The sequence below is a fragment of the Brassica rapa genome, chromosome A05, assembly GCF_000309985.2.
Source record: "Brassica rapa cultivar Chiifu-401-42 chromosome A05, CAAS_Brap_v3.01, whole genome shotgun sequence".
Classification (NCBI taxonomy): domain Eukaryota; kingdom Viridiplantae; phylum Streptophyta; class Magnoliopsida; order Brassicales; family Brassicaceae; genus Brassica; species Brassica rapa.
The window spans coordinates 10047215-10059983 of NC_024799.2; the positions used below are offsets into that span (position 1 = coordinate 10047215).

General features: G+C 37.1%; 1 protein-coding gene across 1 annotated transcript; it reads left to right on the plus strand.

The window, feature by feature from the left end:
• Positions 1 to 3688: 3688 nt before the first annotated feature.
• On the plus strand, positions 3689 to 9427 carry LOC103868418. The gene has a single exon (XM_033292168.1). It carries the CDS (start codon positions 8529 to 8531, stop codon positions 8787 to 8789), a length of 261 nt encoding a protein of 86 aa, XP_033148059.1. The 5' UTR covers positions 3689 to 8528; the 3' UTR covers positions 8790 to 9427.
• The last annotated feature ends 3342 nt before the right edge of the window (positions 9428 to 12769 follow it).

Here is a 12769-nt window from a genome sequence, read left to right on the forward strand (position 1 = left end):
TCTAGTAATAATGTGAATGTGTTGCTTCCTTGGAATTTCAACTATTCGACCTATATTTTATAAACGAAGATCTCACTTTTTCAACAAATAAAGAAGGAAATTTCGTTTATCTCTGATAAAACATTGCTATGTCGTAATCCTGTAAGCAGATGGATATATATATATATATATGAAGTGTATATAAAAAAATGGGAATAAACTTTTTTGCTAAAAAAAGGGAATAATCTTCTTTTTTTCAGTTAAAAAAAAAGGGAATAAACTATATAAAATGACATAATATCATAAACTTACCAGTATTTATCAGAAGGAAAAAAAACTCACAAGATTTTTTTTTTTTTGTTAAGTATGTGAATTTCATTAAGCAAATAATGACACAGAGAGATACATTTTAGTGCATCTAAGTTGCTAATCAAAGCAAGAGTGTCTTAGGAAGCCACAAAAAAAGGTAAAAAAGACTCACTAGGACAAGAAAGGTTCAATCACAACACAATGGAAGTGATTAAAGCTTAGCTAAACTAACAGTTCCATGGACAACTTTGAAGTTTGCAGTAGACACAGCGAGAGAGATGATGCCGGAACCTACATCAAAACCGCACAGGCCCGAAGAGAACACAGCCGGAGAACAGTCCGAGGGACCGCGGACCGTCCCGAAGGCGACTCGAACCGTAGAATAGGCGAAGCAGGGTTGACCTCGCCCTGGTCCGGCCATCACTGGCGGTAGAGTCCACTCCAGACGCTTCAATCTCAAGAAGATGACAAACCGTGATCCCGGTAATCCAAACCCGACGATGAGAAGCCAGAAGTTGAAGCACCGGTAACTCACAAGATTTTACTATTGACCTTAATTAGTTACAATATGTGGTTGTATTGCAAAATATGATCGCGATGATTCAAAGGTTATGTTGTTTAGTCAATCGCAACTCGCGACGAGATAGCCGAGTAAGAAGCGTTCCGGTAAAGAAGGATCAGGAGGAGGATGAGGCTGTTGTTGTGGTGGTGGAGACGGAGGCTGCGACGGTTACTGGGTGGTTTTAAAGGAGGTGGAGATTAAATAGGTAACTAAAGATGATGATTCTGAATTGGTTATGTAATGATTTCTTGTATGTGTTCGGTATTATATGTGTTTGTAAAGCTTAACGTGTGGCAACTTGTGAGAATGTAAATTGGATTTATGTGTATATATGATATATCAAAGTTATGTATTTAACTGAAAAGTATTCTCTCTCCCCTCACCTAACTCTCTATATATCTCTCGGACTTCGAGCAAGGTTATAACGCAATGCTGGAGCCGGAGGCAACATTTCTCTCCTCGCCTCTTCTTGCTTCACTCCTCTACCGCTCTCTACCTGCTTCGTCTTTCCCTCGACTTTGCTCCGGGTTTCTTCTCTGGAAATTGCTCCGCTCGCGAGGATGCTTCATACATACGCACTACAAGAAAACACGCCGAATTCCGACGGACAACAACGTCGTCGGACGTTTTTGACAGATTTCCGACGAAAACAAAAAATTTGAAGTCGTCGGAATTTCGTCGGCCAATTCCGACAAATTTCCAAGAAAACACGGCTCGTCGGAATTTTCCGACGACTTTTCGACGACATTCTGATAAAACATATAACCATTGTAGTCGTCGGAATATTCCGACGAAATTCCGACGACATTCCGATTAACAGATATAACCGTTATGGTCATCGGTATTCCGTTGGCATTTTCCAACAAATTTCCGACGAACCAAGTGACCGTTGCCGACAAATATATATGACCGTTTTATAGCCGTTTGAGATTGAAAAATACCGACAGAATTCCGACGGACTGCTTTATATCTGTCGGAATTCCGTCGGAAAGTCGTCGGATGGCCGTAAGCAATTTCCTATAAATGCAACCCCTCCTCATTCAACTCATTCACACTTCATTCTCTCTTCTTTCTCTTTAGTCATAACAATTCCGTGAAAATCATGTCTTCAGGAGCTTATTATCGTTCGTGGATGGATAAACCTCATTTGGATCCCAACACCAATTTGCTTACGGAAGAATACGTTCAAGGGATTGGAGAATTCATGAGGCTTGTTCAACAGTAACCGGATGCAAAAAGTGATATGTTAAGATGTCTTTGCTCTACTTGCAATAATAATAAGGTTATAAAAGAATTTGATGTTTGGACTCATTTGTATATGAAAGGGTTTTCACGTAATTATAAAGTTTGGTACCTTCATGGGGATACTGGTTATGAATATGGTAGTACTAGCGAACCTCAGCCTATTAGTGAACTTCAGTCTGATATTAGGTTAGAAGAATCTAGAACGGATATAGATTAGGGTGTAGGTGATGAGCAGATGGTACATGATCATTATAGAGGGGAAGAACCAAATCCCGAATCTAGGAGATTTTTTGACATGTTGGATGCAGGAAAACAGCCTTTGTATCAAAATTGTAGAGATGGTCATTCAGTCTTATCACCTGCAACTAGATTAATGGGTATTAAGACAGACTATAATTTGGCTGAAGAATGTATGGATGCGATTACTGATTTTGTCAAAGGTATTCTACCTAAGGATAACCTTGCACCGGGTTCATACTACGAGGTTCAGAAACTTGTTGCCGGTCTTCAACTACCGTACGAAGTGATAGATGTATGTATTGACAACTGCATGATCTACTGGAGAGCGGATGAGACACGGAATATATGCAAATTTTGTGGAAAACCTCGTTATCAGGAGACGAGGGGAAGAGTTCCGATCCCGTTCAAAAGAATGTGGTATTTGCCTTTGACGGAAAGATTGAAGAGGTTTTATCAGTGTGAGCGCACAACAAAAGCAATGAGATGGCATGCAGAGCATTCCACAAATGGTGAGATTAGACATCTTTCAGATGCGAAGGCTTGGAAACATTTCCAGTCAACATATCCAGAATTTGCAGAAGAGAGAAGAAATATTTATCTTGGATTATCTACTGATGGTTTCAGCCCGTTTGGAAAGCATGGAAGACAGTATTCTCTATGGCCAGTTATTGTGACACCGTACAACTTACCGCCGAGCTTGTGCATGCGACGAGAGTTTTTGTTTCTCTCAATTCTCGTCCCCGGGCCAGATCATCCTAAAAGATCACTAGATGTGTTTCTTCAACCACTGATATATGAGTTGCAACAACTATGGGCGCATGGTTTTGAGACATACGATGTTTCGTTTTGCATGAATTTTAAACTTTCTGAATGTTTTTTTCTATTTCGGTTTGTATGAATTTAAATTCTATAATATTATTAGTTTTAAATTTCAGATTTTATTTATTTATTAATTAATTTTTAATATAAAAAATATATATAAAAATGCAAAATTAATTCTTATTAAAATTGATATATTCCGACGAACGGAAGGCGTCGGAATATACCGACGAACCATGTCCTCGGAAAATACCGACGGACACTGGTTCGTCGGAACATACCGACGAATCAATGTTCGTCGGAACATTCCGACGAACCATAGTCCGTTGGTAGTTTCCGAGGACTTGGTTCGTCGGTATTTTTCGAGGACTTGGTTCGTCGGTATATTCCGACGCCTTCCGTTCATCGGTATTTGCCGAGGACTTTGTTCGTCAGTATTTTCCGAGGATCGTTCTCCGTCGGTATATAGTTTTTCCGATGAACTCTGGTCTCGTGTGTCCGCATCGGAATATCGTCGGAAGTTCGTCAGAATGACGTTTCTCGGTATTCGTCAGAAAGTCGTCGGAAGCTCTGACGAAATTCCGACGAATTCTTTTTTTCCGACGAAATGATACCGACGAACGAATTCGTCAGAAATTCGTCGGAATTGGTCTATTCCGACGAATTTCTGACGATTTCGGCCATCAGAATCCCCCTGTTTTTTGTAGTGACGGGCGGCGACTCCTTTGCTTTGGAGTTCAGGCGAAGAGGAATTGCGTGGTTTCGTTGGAGGGGCTCTTTTTTAGGGTTTAGTTCAGATCTATTAGCATCCTCAGATTTTTCTAGTGGTCTCGATACTCAGCTGCAGGGTTGTCCAGAGGAAGAAGAGAAAGTGTTAGTTGTCAAAGTCGGGTTGACTCCTCTGTTTGGCGGTTGCGGTGGTATTGTAGTTTGCTCTGAGGTGGCGGGGGGTTTGGCGTTTGGTTCCCGATTTCTTTAGTGTCGTGGAGATGCGCTTCCTATTCATTCAAGCTAGGTGAGCTATGGCGATTGGTTATCACGGAGGTGAGTTGTGGACGTCGTATGCATGCAGTGATGGTACCCTGTCCTGGCTCCAGCTTGTTAGGGTCTGTTCAGTTCGTCGGAATATGGTCGTCTATAGAATTCTAGTAGCTGCTCGATGGACCTTTCTCACTTCAGATTCCTTGTTGATTATCACTTTATAGCTCCTCTGCCCGGTGGCGACGGCCTTCCTTATAGGAGTTCGACTCTAGGTTTTTTTTTGTTTGGCTGCTTCACCGTCAACACCTGGGGAATGCTTAACGAGTCACGGGCATCCGACCTTTGGTTCTTGAAGTCGGCCAAAGGCGTTTTAACTGTGGTCTCGATCGTGATGGTGTCACTTTTGAGCGATGTTTCACATCTTAGTGTCGATTTTAAGCTAAATTTTTTAACTCATTGGTTTGCGATTGATAATGTTCTTGGCTGCTTTGTGAAATTCATTAGAGTCTCTGGATTAGTGTTTGGTGTCGAGGCCGGGCCAGGCCCGACTTTGGCGACGAAGGTGCGGGTGTACAGTCAAAACGCCTTTTATCCTCTTTCTCTTTCAGTTCGTCTGGAGCTTCAGTGTCCGTGGGGGGTGATTACGAGCTTAGACAATTTCATCGGGAGCTAGCTACACCCGAAATGATTCAGGAAGTCCTAGCATTCAAAGCAGTGAGCTGAATCTCACCTTCCCAATATAATCGTCAAAGGCTGAGAACGGCTCTCGGTTCTCATTGAGACCGAATTTGTACTAGCGGAACGTGCCGAGTGTGATTCGAACGAAACTAGTTAGGAAACAGTTAATTTGAGTTATTTTCTAAGAGTAGGATTATAATCATAAACAAATTTCCGGTTTACGAGTCGACTGAATATAGTAAATTATTTATAAAAAATATGTATTTAGTGAATAGTCCTATGTTTGACTTGTACCGTAAGTTATTTTATTATAGTGATAGATTATGAAAACTACTAAGTTCTTCAACAATTGCATCGTAAGGTTTCCAAATCAATCACAGTTGCTGCAATCCCACATGTAAGGAACTTCGATGAGGTAAAATCAAGCAAGCAGAAGATCCATCTTCAGACTGAGAAGTAGTAGTCTGCTGGGGACTAGACCAGCTGGATGACGTCCTATATAATTGGATCTTTAATTTCAGCAATGTTCATGTTGGTGTGACCAGATTTCAAAAGGGATTACTATCGTTTGATGCAATCTAAAAACAAAAGAGATTAATATATATATATATATATATATATATATATATATATATATATATATATATATATATATATTAATTTGAATAAGAATATTAAATTTTACTAGCTGAAGTTCCCAGGAATGTAAACTAGCCGACCTCAGGTTGTGGACACATAAGCCCATTTCCCGCCACGCTGCTGGCTACGCCGGTTACTGGAGTTAGTTTTGAACTGAAATTTTTGTTTTTGATTTCGTCCAATGCTTCAGAAAATCCTCTCAAATGGCCGGGTTTATGTACTTCGGCACTTTCTGAACTTCCTATTTTCGCTTCCACTAATTGATTTGACCTCTGTAGTGGCCACTCACGTAATGGTGGAAAGCGTTTTTCACCTCCTCTATCAATCCCAAATCTCAAGGGAACTTTTGCTTAAAAAAACAATATAAGGTTAAAAAGAAATAAAAATTCTTCTAGCTTTTAAATTGGATTTTAAAAAATCTTCTAGTTTCTAAATTGGGTTCTTCTCATCCATCTTTATCCTCTACAACCGGCGGTAATTTTCTATATATGCATAATTTACCATCTGAACCATAACTATACCAAAATCTATATCTGTGCTAGGTTCATCTAACTAATCTGCGATATGAGGTTCGCTAGTATTACCATAATCCAGTCGTTCTCCAGGAAGATATATACCAAATCTTAACCCGGCATTAACCATTTCAAATATAAATGGTTGAAACATCCATCTTCTTAATATTCTTATTATTCTTACAAGTAGAACATGCACATATCAACTTACCTGGTTTTGCTTCCACTTATCGTTGGACTAACTCTATAAATTCACTAATACCTTGTTCATATATATCTGTAAGAAAAATTGTCTTCAGATCCATATAAGTTTTATCTATCCAAGAACAAATAATTAGGAAATTTTTTTTGGGGTTTGTTGTGACTTGAAAATTAATGAGGGGCAGATGGTATGTATAGATAAACATGAGTGAATTCCTGACGGAAAAACAATCATCGGAAACCGTCAAGAATTTCTGGCGAATTTCCAACGGGTTCTATGTTTTATTGAAAATCTATCAGGAATTACAATGGTTACGTCAATGATAGTTTTTTTATCCTGATTTCGTCAAGAATTTCCTGATGGACAAATTTTATCAGGAAGCCATCTGAACTTCCCGAGGAACTGTGTTCATCCCAACAAATTTTCGAATTTGCATTTCTAACGGAATTTCGTCAAGAATTTCTTGGAAATTCTCGACAAAGTGTTAGCTATATGAGAGGCGATTGTTAAATGCAATGTGCAAGGAGTTAAGAAACTAAGATGTGAATTTGTGTCTTCACAGCTTATCAGAGCGGTTAAGAGGGAAGATTCAGCATTACAACTTTATGGAATAGTTTATGATATCATTGTTTTTTTTCATCAACATAAAAAGGCTCAGCTAAGATTTTGCATACCAAGATGGTAACTCCACATCCATATGAACGGCAAATGACAGTTGATTCATGGCACAACGTGCAAGACTATATGCCCTTGTATTCTGCGTCCAGGGTATATGAAAGCTTTGAGTGATTAAAAGTTCATTTCAGGATCTTGATATCTTCCATATAACTTGCAAAGTCAAGTCATTCTTCTGGTTCTTAATCTATCTTCACGAATTGAGAATAATCTGTTGCAAACGTGATGTGGCACTGTCGTAAATTGCTGATACATTTCATTGCCCAGATGAGCGATTCTACTTCCAAATGAAGTGGTGAGAGACAGGCCCTTGCATTCCTTGTCCCTGTCAGTCCATCAAAGCCTTCAAGCATACTATTCTAACCTTGTCCCGAGTGATTATCTTGTTCTTGTTATGACCCATCTGTAAAACACCATCTTTCCGGTATGGAAGGTAAACTTGTCACCTCAAGTTCCCTAGATTGGGTGACACTTTGAGTGATCGAACAATGTGCCTCAATCCAAATTAAAGATTTGGTTTCTGCTAATTTAAGATTATCTCTAGGATTATTATCTATGTTGATAAAAGCTTTATTATTTTTTTCTTCCCAAATATATCATAAATCCCAAGCAAATTGATGCTCATCCATGTGCGGATAAACCCTCCAGTATAGGTAATTTAAGTTTACGAAGAGTGATTGAAAAGAAAAAATGTATGGGTTCGATGAAACCTTTAAGAGAGTCCAGACTTGTAGAGCCGGTGGACATTCAAAAACACAAGGTTTTTTACTCCCCGGGTTCTCTGCATCTTGCACACTATATATCCCTTTTTCCTCTCGCTCGCAGATTTTCCCTTACTGAAATACATCCTAACACTATCCGATATCATTGCTTTGTCTATTTTTTTGATGCAATTTCCTTTTGATGGATTTTGGGAGGAAAGAACAAACAAGCACTAGCTTTTGTTACAGCTTGTCAGAGCGTTTAGTGCTCATTAATGAGAGTTTGCTTTCCAGAAAGAAAATTCGTTGTGTAATGTAATGTGTATGTAAGATTTAACGTGTGGTTTTCTTGTATATGTGTTATATACTTGCATCGTTTTACAATGCTATATTGTGCCATATAGTAATTTTGATTAGGTATGATCGAGCAATTTTGACCGACATTAGTCTAAGCGCCTAACGTAAAATGTGCAGACTATCACATTAAATAAACTATTAATATTATGCTAACACAGAAAGAATGTTCTTAAATCAGCTAAATTAACTTCAACTTTGATTACCACAAGTATTTGTTAAATCAAAACGTAGAAATATTAATAAACTGAATTTTGAAACATAAAAACGATAATTAACCATCATCTTAAAGCTTTTAAGAACCACCAGAAGCTGCTTAGAATCGCCTAATGCTGCCTAAAGTTGAATGTGATGCCTATTAACCCGTGTAGAACCATACTACCTCCATTTAATAACAAATCATTTAATTTTAACACGTCGAAAATTAGTATCCGGTCTGTTGACCGCAGAGTATGTATAATTATTCGTAGTCGTCAAACTAAATCATCCCTTGCAGTTTCTTGTAACCTTCAGAAATTACTAGGTTTATGTCATAACCTTTTTATACACACTTTAATATATATATGAAGGGCTAATGTATCATTGATACGTACCAGAATACTTTCACATTTAGTTTCGCTACAACAAAGGTGATGTTTCGTCTGTTCTGCTGTTTCATCAGCTGCACCAAGATAAGACCGTCGTCGCCTCAACCAAAAGTTGTTGAAACGGGCAAGAAAATACCAGCATCTCCTCCTCTATCCAAAGTGGCCACAACGGAGAAGAAAAAGCCACGGCCGTCTCCGAGACTGCCAGTAAAGGCTTCAGGCCGTTGCAAACGCTATGGTAAAAACGCTGGCGGTGTTGGAGGTTGCGGTGGTGGATGTGGCAGTGGTGGATGTGGCGGCGGCTGATAGCTAGTTATATTGAAGACATGAGGTTTCGTAGTTAAATGTGATTATTTTCTTGTCGACAAAAAAAAAAGGTGATTATTTTCTTGTGCTTGGTGTGTTGCTTTATTAATTTAAATAAAATGGTTCATATACAAGTGAATAAACACTTGTGTAAATGTGAATATTTTGTGTTGCATAAATTTTAGTTTATTATATTAGACTAGATGCTCGATTTTTTTTTTGTCATCTGATGCTCGATTTTATCGAAGAAGATATCACTATAGTACTTGTTTAAAAGGGGTTTTATGGAGAAATTAAAAAAAAAAAGGTTTTATGGAAGTGAATTTTTTTTTGCTTGTTGCAAATGTAACCTTAATTGATCAAAATATAGATCAAACCCACAGTCATATTTAAATTATAATATGAACTTTCAACCATATACAAATTGGGGTTTTTGCCAAAACTAACCCACAACTTGATTTTAATTCCAAACTTATACCCAAACTTGAATCAAATGCAAAACTAACCTAAAAGCCTAGTGAAATTACAGCTCAGCCCCTTGTGACCAAACAAAAAAACAGAAGCCATTTTTACGAATATAGCCCCAGTAAATCGTCTGAGTCGTCTGAGATGTTGGAAGTCGTCTGGACGACTGAAGTGTAAGTCGTCTGGTACCAGTTTATTTTAAAAATAATTTATAAATCTTGTAAAAAAATATTTTGATGCGTAAAAAATAAAAATCAAGTAATTATAAACAGTTTTAACTGATATAAATTAAGATATGATAAAATTGATTTGTTTTGAAGATATATGAGTGGAAGTAGTGAATCATGAAATACTTTGGTTTAGGAGTTTGGCAAACATATGTTGTAGTATTGTATGTATTGTTAGGGTTAGATTTTGGAAAACTAAAATGTTTTTTTCAAAAATTAGTTTTCACCTATATGTGTTTATTTCTGTGTATAGTAAACACTTCTCAAGTTTGATTTGGTTTTATGAAGTGTTTAATTAGATAATTAAGTTTAGAGGTTATGTTTAGGGTGTGGACGACTTATATTTCAGTCGTCTGTTGAATAATTTACCTGGACGACGTATATTTCAGTCGTCCAGACGACTTACTTGTAAGTCGTCTGGAAAGTCTTCTATTTTAGTTTCCCGCTAAAAATATTTAGTTTCCCGCTAAAAATATTAAACTCTTCTGGACGACTTACATGTAAGTCGTCTGTTTTAATTTCTTCACCAGACGACTGAAATGTAAGTCGTCCAGGAAGTCGTCTGAGTCAAAAATATTTAATCTAATTGGATTTTTTGTCTCCCTATATAAAGAAAAATTTACACATTCTCTCTCCTCCTCTCAAATGGCTGCAACAAAAATGTAATGTTCATCATTCTAAAACTCTCCAACCTCTCTCTAATCTCTTTGACTTGAAAACACCAAACTTTATATGAATTTTTCAGTTTTGTCTCATGTATTTCTTACTAATCTATCTCTTTTGCAGGTTTTTAATCAAATGGTACTCATCTTCCACTAATTTAGAGGTAGATCTATTGATTTTAGATATGTATTTTTGTGTGTTCTATAAATGTAGATTTATCTAATCTTCCACTCATTTTCTCTATTTTTAAGTCATTTGAACGTTTTTGAATATGCAGGTTTTTCAGATCTGGATTTGATGTGCAGGTTTTTCAGATCTGGAAGACTTCTGGGACGACTTACCTGTTAGTCGTCTGGAAGTCGTCTGGAAGTCGTCTGGACTTCTTGGAAGTCTTCTGACAAAGTCGTCTGGACTTCCAGGAAGTCGTCTGGACTTCCTGGAAGTCGTCTGGACTTCCAGGAAGTCGTCTGGACTTCCAGGAAGTCGTCTGGACTTCCAGGAAGTCGTCTGGACTTCTAGGAAGTCGTCTGGATTTTTCTGAGCGTTTTGGTAAGTTCTTATGTCTGATTTTTCTTCATTTGGTAACTTCTTGTTGTATAAAGTTCTTACTTTTTTCCCAAACTAAAACTCTCCAAACCCACTCTAATCTCTTTGACTTGAAAACACCAAACTTTATATGAATTTTTCAATTTTGTCTCATGTCTTTGTTACTAATCTATTTTTTTTTTGCAGGTTTTTAATTATTTGGTACTCATCTTCCACTAATTTAAAGGTAGATCTATTATTTTTAGATATGTATTTTTGTGTGTTCTGTAAAGGTAGATTTATCTAATCTTCCACTCATTTTTTCTGTTTTTAAGCCATTTGAACGTTTTTGAATATGCAGGTTTTTCAGATCTGGATTTAATATGCAGGTTTTTCAGATCTGGAAAACTTCTGGGACGACTTACTTGTTAGTCGTCTGGAAGTCATCTGGAAGTCGTCTGGAAGTCGTCTGGACTTCCTAAAAGTCGTCTGGACTTCCTGTAAAGTCGTCTGGAAGTCGTCTGAACTTCCTAAAAGTCTTCTGGCAAAGTCGTCTGAACTTCCTGGAAGTCGTCTGGACTTCTTAGAAGTCGTCTGGACTTCTTAAAAGTTGTCTGGTCTTGTCTACTCAAGTGGAATCCAAGCTTGTCTTTGTAGATGAATGATCTATAATAGTTTTGTTTGTGATCTGTTTTATGAATTGCATGTATACTCTTTTAGTTGTGAATTTTTTGTAAAATCAGTAATAATGTTTTCCAAGATGTATTAAATGTGCTAACAATGTGTTTACACATTTACAAATCAATGAAATAATAGACTTCAGTAGCCTTTTTCTTATCTTTGGATCTCTCATATGCAATAATAAACTCCAATGGCCTTTTTCTCATCTTAATAAACAAGAATGTTGGTAAGAGATGGAAACAAACAATAGTAACTAGTCAAAGCATATCATATTTTTTATAAGTTTGCATTGAAAACTTAGTCAAATTTAGTAAAACTAAGGGAGATAACATATTTTGTAAATATGAGTTTTACATATCTTGAAGTTATTTATCACTCTTAAAAATACAAGTTATTCAAAAACTAACGTAGAAGACTTAAAAACTAGTGGAGAAGACGCGGACGACTTCAATCTAAGTTGTCTAGACGACTAAACTATATGTCGTCTGGTCAACACAGAGGTTATTTTTGCAATTGACTTTGAAATCTGTTATTTCGGACGACTGAAAGTTAAGTCGTCTACTATTGTTTGGTTAAAAAAAAACTCCAAAAAAGCTAGACGACTTACATTTCAGTCGTCAGAGGTTAGTTTTGCATTTGACTGGATTATTTCAGAAGTTTGACTTTTTGGACGACTTACATTTCAGTCGTCTAGTGAAAATTAAAATAATAATATTTTTTTAAAAGTAGACGACTTACATTTAAGTCGTCATAGGTTAGTTTTGCAATTGAAAAAAAAACTTCAAGATTTAATTATATACAGACGACTTATAATTCAGTCGTCCACGAGACGACTGAAATGTAAGTCGTCCAGGATTTACGAGGTTTGACCAGAATCTCGGAAAAAAATCCTGGACGACTTACAATTAAGTCGTCTGGTGGACGACTGAATTATAAGTCGTCTGTGTATAATTAAATCTTGAAGTTTTTTTTTTCAATTGCAAAACTAACCTATGACTACTTAATTGTAAGTCGTTTACTTTAAAAAAAATATTATTATTTTAATTTTCGCCAGACGACTGAAATGTAAGTCGTCTGGGGAAGTCAAACTTTTGAAATTATCCAGTCAAATACAAAACTAACCTATGACGACTGAAATGTAAGTCGTCTAGGTTCTTTGGAATTTTTTTTGAAACCAAACAATAGTAGACGACTTAACTTTCAGTCGTCTCAGGTTACAGATTTCAAAGTCAATTGCAAAAATAACCTCTGCGTTGACCAGACGACTTCCAGGTAAGTCGTCTACAGCCAGACGACTGAAAGGTAAGTCGTCTACAGCCAGACGACTTCCCAAGTAAGTCGTCTGACGAACAGATCTGGAAAAAAACTCGATGTCATACCTTAAATTAGTGAGATAAGTTCCTTAGCATACATAAGGCT